This window comes from Kogia breviceps, chromosome 8 (genome assembly GCF_026419965.1).
Source record: "Kogia breviceps isolate mKogBre1 chromosome 8, mKogBre1 haplotype 1, whole genome shotgun sequence".
Classification (NCBI taxonomy): Eukaryota; Metazoa; Chordata; class Mammalia; order Artiodactyla; family Physeteridae; genus Kogia; species Kogia breviceps.
The window spans coordinates 97,086,621-97,109,980 of NC_081317.1; the positions used below are offsets into that span (position 1 = coordinate 97,086,621).

At 36.5% G+C, this 23,360-nt stretch overlaps 1 protein-coding gene across 2 annotated transcripts in view; it reads left to right on the forward strand.

The window, feature by feature from the left end:
- Positions 1-23,360, forward strand: part of LOC131761268 (contactin-associated protein-like 3) — a 226,374-nt gene that overhangs the window by 196,961 nt on the left and 6,053 nt on the right. For both annotated transcript variants that reach the window (XM_059071797.2, XM_067039809.1), the window contains 6 exons: positions 4,653-4,823; positions 5,625-5,843; positions 8,562-8,801; positions 9,387-9,614; positions 10,889-11,022; positions 11,839-11,926. In XM_059071797.2, coding sequence (XP_058927780.2) covers positions 4,653-4,823; positions 5,625-5,843; positions 8,562-8,801; positions 9,387-9,614; positions 10,889-11,022; positions 11,839-11,926 — 1,080 coding nt within the window. The remainder of the gene's footprint in view (positions 1-4,652; positions 4,824-5,624; positions 5,844-8,561; positions 8,802-9,386; positions 9,615-10,888; positions 11,023-11,838; positions 11,927-23,360) is intronic.

Sequence of the window (23,360 nt, forward strand, 5' to 3'; positions counted from 1 at the left end):
GTGGGGGCCACTCTTCATCGCGGTGCACGGGCCTCTCACTATCGTGGCCTCTCTTGTTGAGGAGCACAGGCTCCAGACGCACAGGCTCAGTAGTTGTGGCTCACAGGCCTAATTGCTCCACGGCATGTGAGATCTTCCCAGACCAGGGCTCGAACCTGTGTCCCCTGCATTAGCAGGCAGATTCTCAATCTCTGTGCCACCAGGGAAGCCCCTAAAGGAAGTTTTTTTAGATAGAAAGGAAATGATATCAGAAGGAAATTTTGAACTTTGGGAATAAAAAAAAAATCAACATTAGAAATGGTAAATAACTGGGTAAATTTAATAGATTATTCTCTTATTGATTATTTTAAATATATCTGAGGGTTGAAAGCAAAAAATACATTATTTCACAGGGTCACAGGGTTTTAATTTTATGTAGATATAATACACATGGCAACAACAACATAAACAGGAGTAGGTAAAAGGACAAAATTGTTGTCAAGGTTTTTACAAATCACTTGAAGTGGTTAAAGCATAGATTCTAAGCATACTAAGAAAGGTAAGTATATATATTGTAATTCTAAAAAGAACCAATTAAGAAACAGCTATACAGATAGAATACTGAAAAATGTTTAAATAACCCAAAAGGGGACAGAAAAACAGAAGAACAAAAAAAAACAGAACAAATAGAAAAAAATAATAAAATGATAGAACTAACATATCAACATTTGTATTTAATGTAAGTGGTCTAAGTAAGCCAATTAAAAGACAAATTGTTATGACTCAACTATAGGCTGTCTATATTACTCAGCCATAAAAAGAAATAAAATTTAGTTATTTGTAGTGAGGTGGATGGACCGAGAGTCTGTCATACAGAGTGAAGTAAGTCAGAAAGAGAAAAACAAATACCATATGCTAACACATATATATGGAATCTAAGAAAAAAAAAAAAAAGTCATGAAGAACCTAAGGATAAGACGGGAATGGAGATGCAGACCTACTAGAGAATGGACTTGAGGATGTGGGGAGGGGGAAGGGTGGGCTTTGACGGGGTGGGGGGTGGCATGGATGTGTATACACTACCAGGTATGGAGTGGATAGCTGGTGGGAGGCAGCCACATGGCACAGGGGGACCAACTCGGTACTTTGTGACCACCTAGAGGGGTGGGATGGGGAGGGGGGGAGGGAGGGAGGCGCGGGAGGGACGAGATGTGGGAGCATGTGTACGTGTATGGCTGATTCACTTTGTTGTAGAGTGGAAACTGACACACCATTGTGGAGCAACTGTACTCCAATAAAGGTGTTAAAAAAATTCAAATATAATGACATAATAAAAGAATATGATGGAGAAAGATATACTACACAAACACAAATTTAAAGAAATCTGGACTTTCTTTATTAAAATTTTTGCTTGAAAGCAAAGAAAATTAATACATATAAAAAAGGACCAAGAAGACAGAAGAATCTTAAATGTGTATGCTAATAACTGAGCTTCAAAATACATAAAGCAAAAACTGACAGGGTGGAAAGGTGAAATAGAGAATTTCATAATTATCATTAAAAAGTCCAGTACTGCTCTCTCATTAACTTATGGAACTAATAGAGGGAAAATCAGCAAGGATATAGAAGACCTGAATGTCACCAGAAAAGAAATGAATCTAATTGACATTTATAGAATACTCTACCAACAGTAGAATACACATTCTTTTCAAATGCACATGAATCTTTAACCCAGATACAGCATATTTTGTGTCATAAAACAAACTTTAGCCAATATTAAACAATTTAAATCTTGCAAAATGCAAGATTTGACATAATTGAATTAAATTAGAAATAAATTAAAAAGATAGTGAGAAAGTCTTGAAACACTTAGAAATTAAACACCAAACTGTCAAATAATACCTGAGTCAAGGACAAGGTCTCAATAGATATGATAAAATATATTGAACTGAATGAAAATTAAAATACAGCATATCAAAATTGGTAGTATGCAGTTATAGCAGTGCTTAGAGGGATATTGATAGCAATAAATACTTATATTATGGAAGAAAAAAGATCTCAATTCAATAATGTAAGGCTTCACCAAAAAAAAAAAAAAAAACAACTAGAAATAGAAGAGAAAAATAAACCTAAAGCAAGCAGAAAGAAGGAAATAATAAAGAATAGAGAATTTAAATCATTAAATTAAAATCAGAGTATATAAAAAAGAGTATTTTAAAATATTAATAAAATTGATAAACTCTAACAAAACTATCCAAAGAAAAGAGAAGATAAAAATTATCAATATGAGAAATGAGAGTTGGGATAACACTACAGACCCCACAGACATCAACAGTATAATAAAACTACACTACAAACAACTCTGCACGTATTAATTCTACAACATAGATGAAGTGGATCAATTCCTTAAAAACCACTAACAGCCAAAACTTTCTTAAGATAAACCAGACAACTGGGATAGACCTAATAGTATTAATGGAATTGAATTTGTAGTTAAAAACCTTCTGAAAAAGAAAGCCAGACCAAGACTGTTTCACTGATGATTCTACCAAAGAAATAATACCATATGTACACAACCTCTTTCAGAAAATAAAAGAGGAATTTCTTTCCAACATTTTAAGGAGAGCATTGCTTTGATATCCAAACTAGACAAAGAAAGTGCAAAAAAATGATAACTACTGATAATATTACCAACGTAGATGCAAAAATCCTCAACAAAACCTTAACACATAATCCAGGAATATTTTTTAAAATGCACTACCACCAACTGCAGTTTATCCCATGATGCAAGGCTGATTCAGTATTTGGAAGATGATCAGTGTGATCTACCACGTTAACAGTCTAAGGAAGAAAAATCAGTCCAGATGCTTTTTCTATATCAATTAATATGAATATTATAATTTGAATTATTATGATAACAAATTCAACATAATTTACATTATAATAGCATTTATAATAAAATTCTTAGCGAACTAGGTATAAAAGGAAAATTCTTCAGCTTAATAGGACAGTAGCTATACAAAACAGCTAGCATCATAATAATTGGTGAAAAACAATGCTTTCCCCCTATGGATGGGAACAAGATAAGGATATCCAATCTCACTACGTCTGTTCAACAACTTTGATCATATGGGAAGTCCATGGCAATAATGTAAGAAAGAAAATAAGTGCATACAGGCTGGAATGCAAAAAGAAAACTCTATTCACACATATATACATACGATTGCCTACATAGAAAATCTCAAGGAATGTACCCCACCCCCGGCAAAAACAAAAACAAAAACCCTACTAGGTCTTATAAGTGAGCTCAACAAGATCACAGGATACAAGTCAACAGCAGACAAATCAGTCATATATGCTAGCAATGTATAAATGGAAACCAAAATTAACAAGACAAAGTCATTTTCAATAGCTCAAAAAAATATAATACTTAGGTATACATTTAACAGAAACATGTATAAGGTCTGTAACTCATCAAAAAGTGACTAAATACTGAAGAAAGTAATCAAAGAATCTAACTAAAGGGAGAGATATACTGTGTTCATGGATTGGAAGACTCAATACAGGAAAGATGTCAGTTCTCCCCAAGTTGAAAACACACCTCACCAAAGAGGATGAGTGGCAAATAAGCACATGAAAAGATGTTCAACATCATTACCTATTAGGGAAGGCAAATTAAAACCACAATGAGATACTACTACACACCAATTTGAATTGCTAAAATAAAAGAAATATATACTCACAATATCAAATGCTGGTGAAGATATGCAACAACTGTATCTCCTATGCATTGTTAATGGGAATTAAAAATGGTACAGCCACTCTGGAAAACTGTTTGGCAGTATCTTATAAAGTTAAATGTATACTTACCATATGACCCAGGGATTATACCCCTGGGAATTTACCCTAGAAAAATGAAAACATATGTCCACACAAAAACCTTTACACAAATGTTTATAGCAGTTCTATGTGTAATTGACCAAATCTGGAAAGAACCCTAGTGTTCTTGAATGTGGACAAATAAACTGTGGCAGATCCATATGATGGAATATTACAGAGCAGTAGAAAGGAATAGATATTGACATGCAACAGCTCGAATGAATCTCAAAGGTTTTATGTTGAGTGCAAGAAGCCGATCTCAAAGGGTTGCATACTGCATGACTCTATTTATTTGCTATTTGGAAAAGGCAAAACTATAGGGACAGAGACTAGTTCATGATTGCCAGGGCTTAAGGGTGGTTGGAGGTTGTGACTATAAGGAAATAGCAAGAGGGAGGTTTTTGGGGTGATGGAACTGCCTTTTATTCTGATTTTAATGAGGGCTATGCAAATCCACAAATGTATTAAAAGTTATATAAATGTATGTCCCTAAAAAGTCAATTTTACTTGATGATAATTCAAAAAATAATATTGTTTTTAAAAAAAACATGGGTCATTTCCAAAGTGATTGTCCCTCCACTCAGTTGAAACCATGTCCAGGTTCTTAATCCTCAAAAGAATCACTATTTGGACATTCATGTCATGGCTACATGTTCAGAAGAACCACAAGATGAAGGCTTTTAAAGATAAATAATGCACTGAATGGTAAAAATCCTAGAAATATAAAAAGTAATTGTTGTTTGTTTTGTTTCATTGTTATTTTCACTGTCTTTTTTTTTTCTTTTTGTAAACAGATTCATTTTGGAATTCAGCTTCCTTCAACACTGAGGCTTCATACCTTCATTTCCCTACGTTCCGAGGAGAGCTTAGTGCTGATGTGTCTTTCTTTTTTAAGACCACGGCTTTTTCGGGGGTGTTTGTAGAGAACCTGGGGATCACAGACTTCATCAGGCTAGAGCTGCGAGGTGAGTTGACCACCTGGGCAAAGCCATGGGGTACTCGGTTGTTAATAATAACCTTGTTAGTAACGTAATTTCTGATGTATCGCCATGCTTCCTTTGTCAGTTGTATTTCTTGATTAAATGCTAAAGTTCTACGATTTTAAATAATTATTTTTAATAGAAAGTAAAACAGTGATTCACGAAACATAAAACAGTCTATAAAATTATAGAATTATAAATTATAAATTTATAAATTATATAATTTATAAATTATAAATTATAATTATAAAATTATAATTATAATTATAAATTATATAAATTATAAAATTATATTGTCTTAATTCTATGTGCAATCAGGATATTAAACCAAACTGGTCAAATAACTGCTGACTAAATCACAAAATTATGTGATTTAATTGACTAGTCATATTGTTTATGTATGTAGTAGGCAAAGCTTAATTTCTTACTATGTGAGTTTCACATAGTGCTTTTAAAACTATATTAAGATTTAAACCACGTTTAAATAAACTCACTTATGCCTATGAAGTCAGATAAAATGTTACTTTTATTTCTATAGATAAATATCTCTATTGCTTAGGGCTTAGCAAGATGAATAGTAAATTCTAAGAAGAAGTATGTTAAAGTCAGCTTTGCTTTATGCTTTTGCTTTTTTTTTTTTTACCAACTCAGAGTGACATTTGTGTGCATCAATATCATGGTCTTCTTTCATAAGGAGCATGTCATGGTGCTTTTTTCATGTCTACTCAAGACCAAATTTTCTCCCCTGTGAATGAACTTGACCAACTCTCATATCTTTATTTCCAGCCCCTGAAGAAGTGACCTTTTCCTTCGATGTGGGGAATGGGCCTTGTGAGGTCACGGTGCAGTCCCCCACTCCCTTTAACGACAATAGATGGCACCATGTGAGGGCAGAACGGAACGTTAAAGAAGCATCCCTTCAAGTGGATCAGCTCCCTAGGGAGACCCAAACTGCCCCAGCTGATGGGCACACCCGCTTGCAGCTCAACAGCCAGCTCTTCGTGGGTGAGTGCTGCTAGCGGCTTGTAACTGAGCTGTGCTGTGAGTGCAGAGGTGCACGGAGAGAAAATCACAGCTACAACAGTAGTGATAATAGCAATTGCCACAGTGACTACTATCGGCCCTGGTGGGAGGCAGAGATATTGAATAAAATCCTCTGAACTGAGAAGGAACTTTGGGACTGAAAATCGAAGCAGGCAACTCCATAAAGTGCAATTATGAAGTTTATTGTGGGTAACTTACATCCAGGGGACGATGAGCCAGAGACATTCACAGCTGCACTTCGTGCCATGGAAAAGGCTCCTGGGGGATTTAAAGGGACCAAAACTAAAAACAGAATCTGACTACCAAGTGAGAAGCACCCATGGTCAGGAATTGGGATTTTTTCCTCCCCAAGGGGGTCTCATGACCACCTGCATCAGCAAAAGGCACTCTTCCAGTTTTCATATCAGATGAAGGCAAGGGTAAAGGTTGATAAGGAACTTATCTGGCTGGGATGCATTCCTTGGGAGTAAGCTAAAGCTCAGTCACCCAGAAAGAGGAGGGGCTGGAACTGCGGGCCTAAGATGGAGCTGACAAAAGGGAGTCAGTGTGGTTCAGCCACACAGACACTGTGTACCAAGAGCTCATTTGATATAAATATCTGTGCTATAGATTATTGTACCCAATTTGCAGATGAGATCATGGAGGCTCAGAGACATCAAGGGACTTAACCATAGAAACCCAACTGGAAGGAAAATCCAAACTCGTGTTGGACTGATTCCCCAGCTTGCACTCAGTATCATAGACGGGGGCTTCCCTGGTGGTGCAGTGGTTGGGAGTCTGCCTGCCAATGCAGGGGGCACGGGTCGGGTTCGTGCCCTGGTCCGGTAATATCCCACATGCTGCGGAGCGGCTGGGCCCGTGAGCCATGGCTGCTGAGCCTGCGCGTCCGGAGCCTGTGCTCCACAACGGGAGAGGCCACAACAGTAAGAGGCCCACGTACTGCCAAAAAAAAAAAAAAAAATCATAGTTTATGTTTGTTTCAATTACTTCTTATCCATACTATTTATAAAACAATTAGCAATTTTCATCCATTTCTCTCACTTCACTTCTCAGTATAGTTAGAGAACCAGCCCCATAATTGGGACAAAATCTTCCAGAGTCCCATCAGAAACAGGCCATAGGAGCCCAGGTGGGCTGAGGCAGCCTCGTGTGACTGGGCACAGCAGGACTTTCCCCAGCCCAGCACCTGGTTCCTCTCAGTTCTGCAGCCCCTCTGCTGCTCTCTTATTACAAATGCCTTGTTTAGACCCAGAGCTGGCTCATTATTCTGCTGTCCATTCTTTAAAGATTAAAGCTCTGGGTAGTGGGAGTCTTCCCTCTAACTTACCCGCTTATTCTTTATTATTTTTTGTTTTTCCCAAAGGGAGAAACAAGTTTTGCTACATTACTTTTTAGATAACTCTATTCTAATTTGGAAACTAAGCACATTAACGAAGTAGCTCTCACTTGGTCTTTTCTCACATATTTTAAAGTAAATAAGGACACGGTCCAATGAAAAATTGATATAAATCACAAATTAGCACACAGTCTGCTTTGCCAGGTGATACCTACTGCCATGTCCAGGAACTAATGCTATTCAGTGAATTTAAGTGTGTGTGTGTGTGTGTGTGTGTGTGTGTGTGTGTGTGTGTGTGTGTACAGCCCATGGCACCATAAAACAGCTTCAAGCACAGTTAGTTCTTACTGAGTTGAGGCTTCATTTTAAATTATCAAACTTCAAATCAAATTAAATAATTCTATTTTCTGATTTATAATCCTGAGGATTAATTAGCAGAATTTCTAGGAACAAAGTTTGGATGGAAATCTACCTAGAACTAGTGTTTCCGCTATGGTAATGTTTCTAAAGCCTGAGGAGTTAGTTGAAAATTCAGATTTGGGGTATCTTCCCCAGGCCCACTGAATCAGAATCTTTTGGAATAAATCCAAAATCTGTTTTTAGCAAACACTCCGAGTGACTCCTGTGCTCCCATATTTATTATGCTCACATAAGAAATGATAGAAATTTAGGGGGATATATATTATTTGGTTAGTGTTATACCACCTGACCTCAGAGCCGCCAGGATGGAGTATGCAAGGCCTGAGGTCCTAAATTTTGGTTTTACCCCTCTGCCTTCTTTTGCTTTGTTCTCACCTCAGTTCCTTTTCACAGCTTTATTAGTGAGAGCTCTTCTAAGTAAGAATTCGTATTTTATATATGTGTAATACATATGCTATACAACTATATATATAAATTTGTAATATATATTATATTAAATACATACACAAATTTATATATTACAAATTTATAATATATATTACATCACAAATATTTTCAACTATGTAACCTTTATTATGCATGTCATTGTTTGTAAATTTAAACTTTAAAAAGGATCAATGGTGTTTATTTTGTTCTTTAAGAAAGGAACAATGTAAAAAAAGTCTTTCTAAATATAACTTGAAGAAGTATTTTTAGAATAAATATTTACCAATTTCAACTTAAAAAATATTTTCATTAATGGTTTATTCAGTGCCATTTGACGATTCTTTACTTTTGACCACAGCCTACGTTTTCAGAATTATATTTGTTCATAAAACCTTGGACAGATGAATTTTCGTCATACGGCCTCAGCTCAAAGTGGAGATGAAATCCCGAAGAAGACACCCAGGAACGTGTTTGCATTTGCAGTGTTTCCCTTGTAGGTGGAACAGCAAGCAGACAGAGAGGCTTCCTGGGATGCATTCGGTCTCTAAGGTTGAACGGGCTGGCCCTGGATCTGGAAGAAAGAGCCACAATGACCCCAGGAGTGGAGCCAGGGTGTCTAGGACACTGTAGCAGCTACGGACACCTGTGTCGCAATGGAGGGAGGTGTAGAGAAAAACACAGAGGGATCGAGTGTGACTGCACCTTCTCTGCGTATGATGGGCCATTCTGCGAGAATGGTGAGTGTGACCAAGGAACAGCTTACAGGGAAAGGATGGAACATTAGAACTCTATGAAGACGTTTCTGGCATTTGACACTGTAAAGAAAAGATAAGGCAGTTCTCTGTAATTAGCTGAAATAGAATTGTTTCTGTCCCAAATGCCTCCATTTCACTTGGCAGGAGGTATGATTCTATTCTTTTGAAGGCCGTTGACTGCTTCTGTTAGATCTGATGTCATCCCCTCTGGATTTCTCAGAGGGTCATCAATGCAACACTTTGAGGAGAGCAGTAACCTTTGAACTGTATGTTTACACTGGGCATTTAATTTCTGTAAACCTAAGATGAAGCGTTTTGGAGGTAATAATAAAATATTGTTACTCAGTTTTGGGTTACAGGAATATGGAAACGTTATCTTTTTATTTATACTTTATTGGTTTTCATCTTAAATTTTTAAATTAAAAAACAGCAAAGCATACCATTATTATTTTCTCTTTTGAGATATTTAAGGATTAGAGATATTCTTTAAATATACAGAAATATACATAAAACAAGACACGTGCACTTACATATTGCTAATATAACCAAAAATGCATGTCATTCCAGAAATTTCTGCCTATTTTGGAGCTGGCTCCTCAGTGATTTATGATTTTCAACATTACAATGACACCTTCAGTAAGAACTCCAGCTCCTTTGTAGCTTTATTTCATGAGGATCTGACATTGACGGGAGAAATGGCCACACTGAGCTTCCGGACCACAGGGATGCCCAGCTTACTGCTCTATGTGAGCTCCTTCTATGAGGAATACCTTTCAGTTATCCTTGCCCCGAATGGTGAGTATCTTTACCATACGAACAAGAAGACTGACTTAGGAGAAATCAGGAGCATAAGGAGGGGGCCCTTTCAGTGTAAACTACAAACAAGAAAACACAAGTGCATCCCTGTGACACCCATGTTATTAGGGTTGGTTTGTTTTCATTATAACCCCAAATGTTTCTCACTAGCGTTACCATTTCAGTGATTAAATTAAGATGGCTTTCTTCTATAAATGTCTGATCATTTCATGTATCTGATGTTCAACTGTGCTTCTTGTTATTAGTAGGGAGTCTTTCCTTCTGCATGTGAATAAATTAGTGTCACAGTTCATTTTGAAAGAAGATATTTTATGCATGGAAAATGTTTCCTCCTTCTTGGAAGGGAAGTAAAGAAGTGCATTAAACCATATAGAAAGCCAATTTCCATAAGCATCAGATAAATATGATTGTTCTTTACCCATCTGTGTTTGGGAAGTCAGTTATGCCCTATCTGCATACAAAGAAAAGTGGGAAGACAATTACCTAACCCATGGTCACCAGTAAGAGAACAGAACCAAGACTTTCCAAGTTAGAGAGCAAAACCAAGCTCTAACCTTTTCTCATGGAGCATAAAGGGAGAAACTTAACTTCTGGAAAAGATTTCTATGATTGCTGACTGATAAGATCTATTACAGGTGGTACCAGAGTTACCAGGTAGAGGGTGCATCTATGAAGGAGAGTAGTGTGTGGATTGGAAGATTTGGATATTGTAGCAAATCACTCACTTCTCTCTTTTTGGTGCTTCTTGATTATGGCAGAAACCTTAGAAAACATTTCTGGTTGTGCAAAAAAAAAGAAATATATATATATATATGTGAATGTCAGTGATACATTAAAATGCATTAACATAAGTCACATTAAAAGAAGTTATGCTTATAAAAACTGAATGTTAATATAATATTGCTTGAGGTTTTACCATTTAATAATATGAACACCACATGAATAATTAACTTCAAGCCTAGCTTGGCATTTTCATATGCTTAACTTAGAATTTTTCCTCTGGTTAGGAAAATGGAAGAACTTGGGAAAAGACCATTTGGTCTTGACTTTTAAGACTGTGTAATTGAATTCTGAATTTGGCCCCAGAACATCACATAAATGACTACTAGTCCAGGAAAGGCGACTATTGTGCACTCAAGTAAATGCTCCATAGATTCAAGTTATATTAATTATTTTAATGTGCCTTAGAACCTGCATTGGCGGTTTTTATAAAATTCTATTTCAGTTATAAATGTCATTTTTCTCTTCTTTAGGAAGTTTGCAAATCAGGTATAAGCTAAACAGACACCGAGAACCTGATGTTTTTAACTTTGGTTTTAAAAACCTGGCTGATGGACAGCTTCACCAGGTGAAGATTAACAGAGAAGCAGCAGTAGTCTTTGTCGAGGTAAGGTTGTAAATTCAACAACAGCAACAGTAATCAAAATTGTGATGCTCAGAATGTATGACCTAAAGCAAAAATTTGATAATAAATCCTAGTAAAGGAAATGCACATCTGGCACTCTTCTTCCATAAGTCTTGCTAGGTCAAGGTGTTTTGTTCTGTTTTGCAATGTCTGTTTGTTTAGCAAGAGACTGTCAAAGTTAGTATTAATATTTGACCATGTAAAATACCAAGCTGTCCTCATTGGTTTTACTTTATTTGGTTGGGAAATATTGCCTAGTTTATCATAGTGACTACTGGAGATATTTCAGTGGGAACCTATTCCCATTGGGTTACAAAAGAACAAATGCTACAGAAATTTAAACACAAGGGAAAAAAGCAAGATCTTACTTAAAGTGGGAATACATTTTGAAAAACATCAGAGTCTTTAAGTCACGCATTGTCACTGGGTTTTGAAGAATAATCTTTTATACTAGATCTGTATGAATAATACATTTTTCTGCTCATGTTACAAATTTCCTCTAAATAAGTAAACACTTTGAGGTTCAAAGTAGCTCTTGAATTTCTTTGTGGATTGTACCAATTATAGATACTTAAATCATAAAGACAGATGTAGGGGAACGGGATGGGAAATGAGGTGGATTTGAGGTGTTACAAGAATTGTTGATAATACATTTTTCTCCTTTAACCTTTGTGATAGCAGGAACTTATGGCATATTTCTTTTTATCATTTTTCTTGGTCTTCCTTTGATTCCCATCCTCTTATCATCAAAATTGCTTGACATTTTGATGTTTATATCATGTGGAACATATTTAATAGGTTAACCAGAATGCAAGGAGACAAGTCATCCTGTCTTCAGGGACAGAATTCAATGCTGTCAAATCCCTCACGTTGGGGACAATTTTAGGTAAGTGGAAGAAAGAGAGCCCCCTCCCCCCACCGCCCAGTGACTGGGATTGGAAGTGTTAGTTTGCAAACACGGGAAGCATTCATTATGTTGAAAGAAGCTCCTTGATATATGTATGATTTCCCAGTGAGTGACAGTCAAGGTAGAAGCTTGTACTCTTGTCTGAGTGCACATATAATCACGAGTGAGTGCTGCTTGCAAGTTGAACAAGGGCGTTCCTTGAAAAATGCCTCCACACTTACCCTCTCACTTGGCAATCAAGCATAATGAAACTTTGCATTTTTCTAACAATTCAGGAAAGACAAAAATCAAAGCAAATATAAGTTCACAAATTCTGTAGTAATCAGGTGTCAAATGCAGAAATCACTTTAATGATAAATCTAGATTTATGTTTCAGAAGGAAGAGAAAAGGCTGCTTATTTTCTCTTAGCAAACAAGCTTTGGGCTGTGGTCTGGGCCCTGCCTTGCCTGTGAGCTGAGATGAAATGTGTTCATTACTCCCAGCTACTCTTGGAAAATCACAGCCTAAATATCCTACAGACATCCTTTATGGCTGCCAGTTATTCTCCATAAAAATACCAAAGTAAAAGCATACTTTACTATTTAGACAACAAATTCTTGATGCCTTTTTTTGCCCCTTGTCACCAAGAATTACATTGAAATAAAAACAGATATTGAAAGTTATTTCTTTTCTTTTTGATTTTATATAAACTGTATGTTTTATTGCTATTTAAATGATATCTAGGGGAAATCCTCTGTGGCATGTTTATTATTCCTCCTCTGGTACTTGATACTCATATGGCTATGTTTCGTCCTAAATAATCGATGGAAACTTATTAGGTGTTCAGGCATTTATACATTGATTCTTTTGGTCATTTCTTCTACCCCACAGATATATATTACATCACCAACTTGAGAATGTTAGAAAAGGCACATGAATGGATGTTTAAAATATGTCGAGAATCATTGTAACTATTAAAGCTAACACGTCTTTCAAACAGATGATAGGCAATGAAATGATGACTTCTTATTTTTCAGGCAGAGGAAGTGTTATGAATCCTAGTGGTCTCCAAGGGTGCTCTTGTAAATGGTAATAACAAAAGTGTAACATTTAGATGCTGCAGCCTAACTGTTAAAACAGCCCAACTGGGGCTTCCCTGGTGGCACAGTCGTTGGGAGTCCGCCTGCAGATGCAGGGGACACGTGTTCGTGCCCCGGTCCGGGAAGATCCCACGTGCCGCGGAGCGGCTGGGCCCGTGAGCCATGGCCGCTGAGCCTGCACGTCTGGAGCCTGTGCTCCGCAACGGGAGAGGCCACAACAGTGAGAGGCCCGCGTACCGCTGAAAAACAAACAAACAAACAAACAAACAAAAACAGCCCAACTGTTAAAAAGGCAGATTAATCCAGTGCTCCTTCACTGGTAAGAATATAGTTTTAGCATGGTATAGTGAATAACAACTTCAGGCTGAAGCGGTGGTGGTCCTGCACTGTAATCATGCCTTAAAGGTAGATAAAGAATCTGGCCTTGATGATGTATGGACAGAGTGGTAGCTTGTGCTGAAGGTCCTTTCCTGTGGTTTATTGTTCTAGTCGCACTCCCCACACGTGAGATAGTAATGGTGCAGTTACCACAGAAATAAAAATGAGAACATTTGTTTCCCACTGAGTGCTGGGAGATGTTTATACCTATCACAGTCCATTGTAGAGGTGAGTATTCCAGTCTCTAGTGTGTAGTTTTGATGTTTCTCAGGCATTTCTGACATCCCTGTTTTCATGATATTAGATTTTTTTTTCTATTTAAAATAGTGGCATAATTTTAAAAGAATTGGAAAAACAAACAAAAAACAAACCCCCAAAAAACAAAAACGAATTGGAAAACCAATTCAAAGGAATACTGCTCCTTCAACTTTTGTCCATGAGAATAACAGTATATATTTAAATAGAGATTATGAAATTCCTAAAAGTTCAAAGACCATGTTGAGCTTTAGAGAACAGTGAGATAGAACCCTATCCTTGGCTGTCAGCCCAACAGTTATAATTGTTTTTAATATCCAAGTGGAGAAGAATTTGCTCCCTTTTTTATCTGATATTGAGCTCTACTCTCTGGCCCGATGGATCCTTGGTCTGAGCAGTGAGTAATTGATCACCCAAGGGGTGTGCAAGCCGCAGAGCTGAATTTTTGTCGAGTGGGTGCAAGCTGTGTGTGGAATGATGGTTCTGTCTGCCCCCAGATCTGATCACTCCTCCACTGGCAGACAGAAGTCCGTGTGTACTCTTTTCCCAGCCCGGAGGACAGATATGGTCAATAAACAAAACAAACACAGACCACACACAACTTCATGCCCTCAGTGACTCCAGCATCTGACAGGAGAGATGAGGCATATTCAGAAATGTCTGTGACCCAAAGTATGAATAGAAAGTTTCCATCAGTAAGTGTGAAATTGACGAAGGAATATTTTTAAGGACAATTTGGCTTCAAATGTATGATCTATAAAGATATAGACAATAGATTACAGAAATCGACTTAATCACTGAACTGCATTATATGAAGGGGTTGTTTTAATAAAAAAGTAGAATAATAAATTTTGTTATAGAAATTTTTATTTTCCTGTAAGTTAATATATAGAGGACAGCATGGAACTGAAGGTGTTAGTGTTTTTATTCAAGGATGATATATTTAAAAACATCTCTCTCAGGCCACAAAAATTAAAGTTGAAACTCAGCAATGAAGTTTATAGCCTGAAGCAATTGAACCTAATAAAATGATCAGTATTCATTTCATCTGTACCTAGAGGTATATATCTTGATCAAAGGCTAATAACACATTTCATGTTTTGGATAACTTTATTTTAGGATGGCTTATGTTCTGCTGCCACTCTCAAATCAGTTACTGAGTATAAGAGGACTACAGTTTTGTGTTCAGATTTGGCGAGTATAAGCAGAACTGCCTTTCACTAACTTACAGTAAAGTAGACCAACAGATTGGCTAATAAGGAGCTACTAATTTCCCAAATACAGTAGTCCCAGGCTATGATAAGTTATCCAGTACTTATTTCTTGTTAGCTCTTTTGACCCACTGACTTATCCATTCATTCAGAATTGTTTGGTTGTCCCTAATATGCACTTATATTTCATTGGACATTTCGAATGCCTCATAGCAAAATATACTACCATACCCACCCTCAAAACACTTGTGGTATAATACAAGATAGAAACAATGAAACAGTGTTCTAATGATTAACTAATCTAGTTAGTCATTATTATTATTTACCCTAGTGTGCTATGGAAGAATGGTTCAGCATCATCTTCTAATTAACATGCTCTTGTTCTTTCCATTCTTCAATGATCTTATTAGTGATGACCAATCAGGTTAAGTTTTCCCAATTACTATAAAATAATTTTAGTATAATCCTACCTTAATGTAAATCTTTAGATTTGTAGTGTTCTGTGTAGTTTTAACTCTGATAGGATTTATACTCCCGAAGTATGAGAGCTTTAAAATACCAAGTAAGGTGCCCTAGCATTTTTGCTAAATTTTGTTTCTCTAAAGACTTTTGTATATTTGGTATTCTATTCATTTTGTTTTTTGTGCATTTAAGAAAAAACAACAAACCCAAAATATCAAAGCAAAACAAAAATCTTTTTGAAGTGTGCAGACTAAAGATATGTCTTCCTATCTCTTCCTGGGGGAGAGTACAGTTCACATCAATATAGTCATATGAGTAAACCTTAGTAGGCCAAACATCTGTGGGGGAAAGAAAATCCACTGAAGGATTGTATGTTGAAAAGGAACTCCACATATGATAATTGGGTAATAAATCATTCATGGAAATTACCTACTGAGATCTGCATAGAGAGACTAGAGTTTAGGTATTAAAAACTCCATTGATTTATGTGACATATATTAGTCTTTCCTATGCTCTGCCTAAGAGTTTATCTCATTTAGAAGAAATTCACATAGAAAGACACAAAGAGTTTATAAAATTTCAGGAATATGAATGTAAATGCAAAAATCCTCAACAAAATATTAGCAAATCTAATGCAGTAACGTATAAAAATTATTATATGCCATGACCAAGTAAGATTTATCCCAGGAATTTAAGGTTGCCTCAACAGATAAAAATCAATGTAATGCACCATATGAATAAAGGACAAAAAACACATGATCACCTCAATAGACACAGAAAAAGCATTTGAAAAAATCCAGCTTGCTTTCATAATGAAAACACTGAACAAATTAGGAATGAAAGGAACTTCCTCACATGGAAAAGGGAATCTGCAAAAACCCCACAGCTATTATCACACTTAATGGTGGAATAATGGAAGTTCCCCTAAGATCAGTAATGAGATGAGGATGTCCACTCTTACCACTATTGTTCAAGACTGTAGTGCAGGTTTGAAGGAGGGCTGTTAGGCAAGGAAAAGAGTAAAAAGTATCCAGATAAAAAAGGAAGAAGTAAAATTATCTCTGTTGGTCAAGGACACAATCTCTTAGGGAATCCATGAAAAAAGCTATTAGAGTTAATAAACAGTTTTGGAAAAGATACAAGACCAACACACAAAAATTTACTATATTTCTATATACTAGCAATGAACAATACAATAATAAAATGAAGAATGAAATAATAGAATAAATATTCTATTTACAATAGTGTCAAAAATAATCAAATGCTTTGGAATAACTTTAACAAAAGAAGTGCAAGACATGTACACCGAAAACAACAAAACATTGTTGAAAGGAATTATATAAGACTTACATAAATGGAAAGGTATCTGTGTTCATGGATTGAAAGACTCAACATTGCTAAGATGGCAGTGATCCCCAAGTTTATCTACAGAGTCGACACAATTTCTATCAAAATCCAAATGGCCTTTTTTTTTGCAAAAATTGACAAGTTGAACCTCATATGGAAATGCAAGACAATCTTGAAAAGAAGAATAAAGTTGGAGGTCTCACCCTTCATGATTTCAAAAATTAGTACAAATTTACAGTAGTAAAGACGGTGTGGTATTGGCATAAGATAGACATATTGGTCAGTGGGCTAAATTGAGAGTCAAGAAGTAAAACTATATATTCATGGTCAGTTGACTTTTAACATTGGTGCCAGGACCATTCAGTGGAGAAAAAATAATCTTTTCAACAAATGGTGCTGGCCCAATTGGATATCCACAAGTTTAGAAAATCAGGTTGGACCCCTGCCTAACACCAAATACCTTGGATTAGGCAACGGTTTTTTTAGAGAAGTTTTCTTAAAAGCCTTGGGTTTGATCATGGATTCTCAAAAGCACAAGCAGCAAAGAAAAATAAATTGGATCTCATCAAAATTAAAAACTTTTGTAATTCAAAGGACACTCTCAAGAAAGTGAAAAGACAACCTACAAAAATGAGAAAAACTATTTGCCAGTCCTGTATCTGATAAACAGAATACATAACGAATTCTTAAAACTAAACAGTAAAAAGACATAACCCAGTTTAAAAATGGCCAAAGGATCTGACTAGACATTTCTTCAAAGAAGATATACAAATACGAACATGAAAAAATGTTCAAAAGCATTTGTCACCAGGGAAATGCAAATGAAAACCGCAAGATACCATTTCACAACCAATAGGAAGGCTGTGATCAAAAAGACAGACAGTAACAAGTGTCACAGAGGATATGGAGAAATTGGAACTCTTGTCCATTGCTGGTGAGAATGTAAAATTGTGCAGCTGCTATGGAAAAACAGTTTGGCAGTTCCTTAAAACGTTAAACATAGTTACCAGGTGACCCAGAAATTCCACTCCTAGGTATATACCCAAGAGAATTGAAAATATATATCCATACACAAAAGGTGTACACAAATTTGCAGAGCAGTATTATTAATAATAACCAAAAATTGGGAACAACCCCAGTGTCTATCAACTAAGGATTAGATAAACAAAAGTGGTGTACAATGGAATATTAGCCATAAAAAGTAATGAAGTACTCATACATGGGACCACGTGGATGAACATTGAAAACATTATGCTAAATGAAAGAAGATAAACACAAAAGACCACATAATGTCTGATTTCTTTTATATGAAATGTCCAGAATAGGCAAATTCATAGAAACAGAAAGTAGTTTAGGTTTTCTAGGGGCTGAGAGGGAGGTTGGAGTGGGGAGTGACCACTAATGTGTACAGGGTTTCTTTTGGGGTGATAGATCCTGCAATTACATACCGGGAAAGGTTTTACAACTCTGTAAAAAAAAAACCGCTGAATTGTATACTTTAAAAGGGTGAATTTTATGGCATCTGAAATGAATCTCAAATATAAGGAAAAAAATCCATTAGAGATTTATTTCTTTTGCTAATGCCTTTTCTGCACATGTACCTGGGAGAGTTAGAACACTGAGTCATAACTGGACATTTATTCTCTAGTGTGAATCAGTTTATTCAAGAACAGGGTTAGATGGGAAATAGAAGGGGAGAATTGGAAAGGCCCAGGGTTAAGGACCTCTGAGATGGAGTGAGGGCACATCAAGAGAAGGCTGCATACGCCTAGTCACAATTTTACAAAGAGCTGATGAGCTAAAAGCAGCAAACATGTAGATTCTGACATTATTTCCTTGTCATGTGAAAGGGTGGCAGAGACTATTGAAATGTCATTATAGGAAGAGTTGATATCATTTACTAAAGAATATTCTTCCAGTAAATACCTGCTAGGAGTGCTTCTTAAAGTGCTTAGGGTCCCAAATCACCCCTGATTTCTTCCCAGGTATTGGTTGCAAGTGCCAGGGATAGTTTGGTGGGGTGGGGTGGGGTGCAGGGAAGGGGGGATAATTCATTTCTTTCTGACTCTGAAAATCAGGTCCCTCCAACCCTGAATTGTTGGAAAGACAAGACCGAAAAAGTCTGTCTAGCATGATTTTCTAATGATGTCATTTATTTAGCTAGCATAAAGGAAGTTCACTTTGGTTGCATCTACTCCGAAATAAATAGCAGGTTGATATTTATATTCAGTCTAGCCAATTTCATTCACTAAAATGTTTGTAACATTCATCCATGTTGCATGTAATTGTAGTTCACTTGCTCTCTTTGCTGGAGAGTCTTTTATTGCATGAGTATACCATGGTTTGTTTATTCTTATGTTGATGGGCAGCTGAATTGCTTCCAGTTTGGGACTGTTAATCTCCTGTATTAGCTTTATAGATGTACCTCTTTGTATTTTTTTATCAGTTATTAATGATTCATCCTTGGTTTATTATATACTACTTTGAATGTACACTTCCCAAACTATGTAAAAACCTTATTTTTTTCCCAGTTTACTCCCTTTTCCACCCCTTTTGCCATTGTTGTCAAGTATTTTACTTTTAATTTTATTTTTTCCACAAGACATTATTATTGCTGTTGTTTTAAACAGTCGATATTCATTTCATTTATCTACATATTTACCCCTTCTGATGCTCTTCATTGCTTCCTGCAGTTCCATGGACAATTCACTTTGTTTCCTGATTCTTCTTTGTGGATGAGAGCCTCAGGGAATCTTGGAAATGAACCCTTTGCTGTTCCATTGTTTACTGCCAGTGCCTTTCAGAAACACTGCTCATTGTGGGTAGCAGAAAGAAAGCTCTTTGCACACATTTTAATCCTTTGCTCCTTCCTTTTCCTTGTGAACCTTTTCTTAACATGCTTGTTCCTCACAAAACCAGAAATCATCTCGTGTGTTGGAATGCATGGCCTTGGCAATATATTTTAAAGGCAACACTACCCAATACCTGAGACAGTTGAGAATGTCTGTGTCCTGAATTGTTGGAAATTTGATGGTGCTCTCAAGATTTCGTACCATAGACATGTTTTAAGAGAAAAAATACATTAAATCTGTTTTTATCCAAAGTGATTTAAGGGATCCTACTCAAAATTACAGTAGAAGTGAACTTTATCCTCAGCCCTAAGCTCACTTTTTCCTAAACTGGACTTTTCTTCAAATCCACGCTCAGACCACTTAACCTTCCCCTTCTTTCCTAGCATGAAACTGCACCTGATTTCCCCTTACTTTCTGTTGATGCCTGTGTTCTCAAGCTAGAGGTTGATCAGATGTTTTCATCCTGATGTGTAAATTTCTAATAATGCACTCAGTGTTCTCCTAAGGTTCCCCCACCTTTTTTTTCTCTTTACACTTTAAAGGGAAGAAAATTTTTGAGCCAAAAGGAAGGAACTTAATGATGGAATTTCAGGAGTCAGCTAACAGGGAAGATAGATTTGCATTCGTTGTCTTTCTAAGCACAGTTCTATTAATTTGGATGCTGACTTTGTGTGGACCTGTTTCTGGGAAATGCAGCTTGGGCCATAACACTTGCCTCTACTCCCAATTCAACTTGCTTGTGCGCCTGAACCTAGGAACTATAGGGCCAGCCCAGCAGGCAAGAGGAGGCGGGAAGGTGTGAATGAGAGAGCTGGGGTAGGAGTTTGTCCTGTGGACTGGAGGAGGAGTACATAGCAGAGTCTTAGGGTGGTGTGTGAAGACTGTGGATCCTGGGGAAAGTTTGCCTTGCAGAGAACTCAGGACTTCCAAAGGGAAGGGCAACATTGCTCCACATTACAGTCCCCATCCTCTCTTCTCCTCCTGGAGCTGAGAAAGGGATGGATTATCGGGCCGCATCCTTCCTACCATGGTGAGGGTGAGGGTCAGAGACCTCTTCCTATGCTTTATAAAAAGTCAGATAGTCTGAAAGCAGCTCTGCTGCTGACTATAGGGCAGAGAAACTGCACTGTCCACAGTGTCAGGACCTGTGTATCGTATAACATCCTTAACAATGGAGTCCCAATAAGCAGTCCCAATAAATAAATAAGTAAATAATGATGCCACCACTAAGGGAATCTAAAAGCAAGAGTAGGGGTAGAGAAAGAAGAAAAAACAACAAATAAAATTTCCTGCATCAAAATAGAGCTATTGAAGAAGACAGAAGACAACTAGGATGAAACTTGGCACTCAAAGAGATTTTAATAAAGTCACACACACAGACACAAGCACCAACTCTGGTAATTAAAATAAATATGATTTTTCAAAATTTGACTGGGTGATCTAAAGGAGAGAATCATCACTGGTTATCCTTAAATAGTGACATGGAGTATCATGTAGATGAAATGTCTCAAGCCCCCAAGCAAAAAGATTAAGACGTAGAAATTAGGAGGGAAAAATAAAACAGATTTGGAAGTTAGACCTAGAAAACCTAATATGAATAAATAGAGATCCAGAAAGAGAATTAGAAGCAAAGACAATACTTATGTATTAAAAAAATTTCTCTGAGCTAAAGGAAAACCTGAGTTGCAGATTGAAAGGACTCACTGATTCTGATGAGAAAAGACACACATCTGGTGAAATTCTGGGAAAATCCGTGCATTACAAAACCATAGAGAAAAATCTTTCAGGCTTTCTAGACAGAAGTTACTACAATGGAAAATAATGATATTGACATCAGCATCCAACTTCTCATTTGCAACAACAGAATAAAAATGAGAGAATGATATACTTTTAAGAAGAATGGTTGCAACTCATGCATCTAATATATAATTTATCTGACAGGGTTAAAAGAAAGATATTTTGGATAAGAAGGAAAGATTGAGATTAAATACTAATCAAGCTTCCCATCTTAAGAAAATACTAGAAAATTACTCCAATTAAAAAATGAATCAAAACCATGACCTCAGGATGGAAAATTGTCAGGAAACTATGAGCACCAAACCTTTCAATGTATATTTATACCCACATGTACATGCGTAACATAGTTACAGCTACATGATTAACGATAGGCTATCCAGATACGTATAAGTCCACCCATACGCATTCACACTCACAAATCCACATGTATGTATAAATATTAAGTACAGAGTCTTGAAATACAGGAAAATATAATGCAATATGATATGCTACTGATGTTTCTTTCCTTAGTAACAACACTTTCTAAAGACATGAAGTTAGGTTATCTTTAAAAAATAAATTCCACAAAATTGGCCTAATTCATTATGATAAATGTCTGCCCGAGATTCCTTCTGTTACCTTACCTAGTAGTGCTCAGGTCAGGCTTTGACCAGGAACAGGAAAGCTAGTGTTTGTCCAACAGCTAAAACTTTTCTTTTACCTGTAATTTTTTTTTTTTCACATGTTAGCCTTGCAAAAGTCCTGTGTTACTATTGCAGTGTCTCCCATCTTATTTCTTCTTGACATTCTCTCAAGTATACATAAGCAAGGGTGCCTTTCTTTAAGAAATAGATAATATCTGAATGCAAAATTTAAAAAGTAAAGTTATCTTTAAAGTACACTTTTAATTGATAATCCTTTAGTTGGGTTGTGCCTAGCTCATTTTACTTCAGTGTACTTAAAGAGCTACCTGAAATTTCACATGCATAAAGATCTTTGATGTCTCATATAATCAACTTGGCTGAGGGAGCTATATGTGTCAGACAGATGTCTATTATGATTATAACAATGCAAATGCATGCCCCCAATTTTAGTTGTTTTTAGAGATCTTTTCCATAGCAAACATTTACTTTTGCAACTTTAAAATCATGAACAGAATTTTGTAAGCCCAAGTAACTCCCAATACATTTGCTGAAAATCTCAAAGTTAGGCCATTTTTCTTGAAGGTACAGCTCTTTTCCAAGCCAGAAGAAATAAGGATACAGAATATTTGGTTTTCAGGAATTATAGACTGAAATAGTGAGATGAAGTTTAATAGGAAAAATGGTGAGACCTGTAATAAGATTCAGGAAATCCACCCCATGAGTTTGTATGGGAGGCAACACTTGACCTCTCCTCTCTTAGGGTCTATGGCTGGACCTGAGAATTAAATTGACATAAGACAGATTAACAGGGGAAAAGTATACAGATTTTTTAATGTACATGGGAGTCCCTACAGGAAAATGAAGACCCCAAAAGCAGGCCCAAGTGTTTATATATGAGGTTGAACAGAGAGTGGAGATTGTGAAAAAGTAACTAAATGTATGGAGATGAAAGGAAGTTAGGGGTTATTTTAACAAGGTTTGTATGTACAGATTTCTCTGAGCTAGTCTCCTCATCTCTGGTCATAAAAATGTATTTTTCCTCCTAGTACAAAAAGGGCAGCTTTCCCATAAGAGTTTTATCTCCTGCTTTCAGGAACAGAAAGCAGATGTCAGTGTCCTTGTACCTGCTGTTTTTCAAGAAAATAATCCTTATGCCAAAATGGCATATTTGAGGGTGGCATATTCTGCTACCCTTCAAATAGAAGCTTCAGGGTATGTTGTTTAACTTTAGCGACAATGAGGATGTGTTGAGTTACCATGACATTCAGTAAAACTCAGTGGCGTAAGATGGCAGCCAACTATGGACATACATTTTTAGCTGGAGCCAATGCAAGTAATCTTTTATCACAAGGTCGGTCCTCTGAATTTCTCAGGTCACACCTTGAGAGTGACACATTTAAAAAAATTT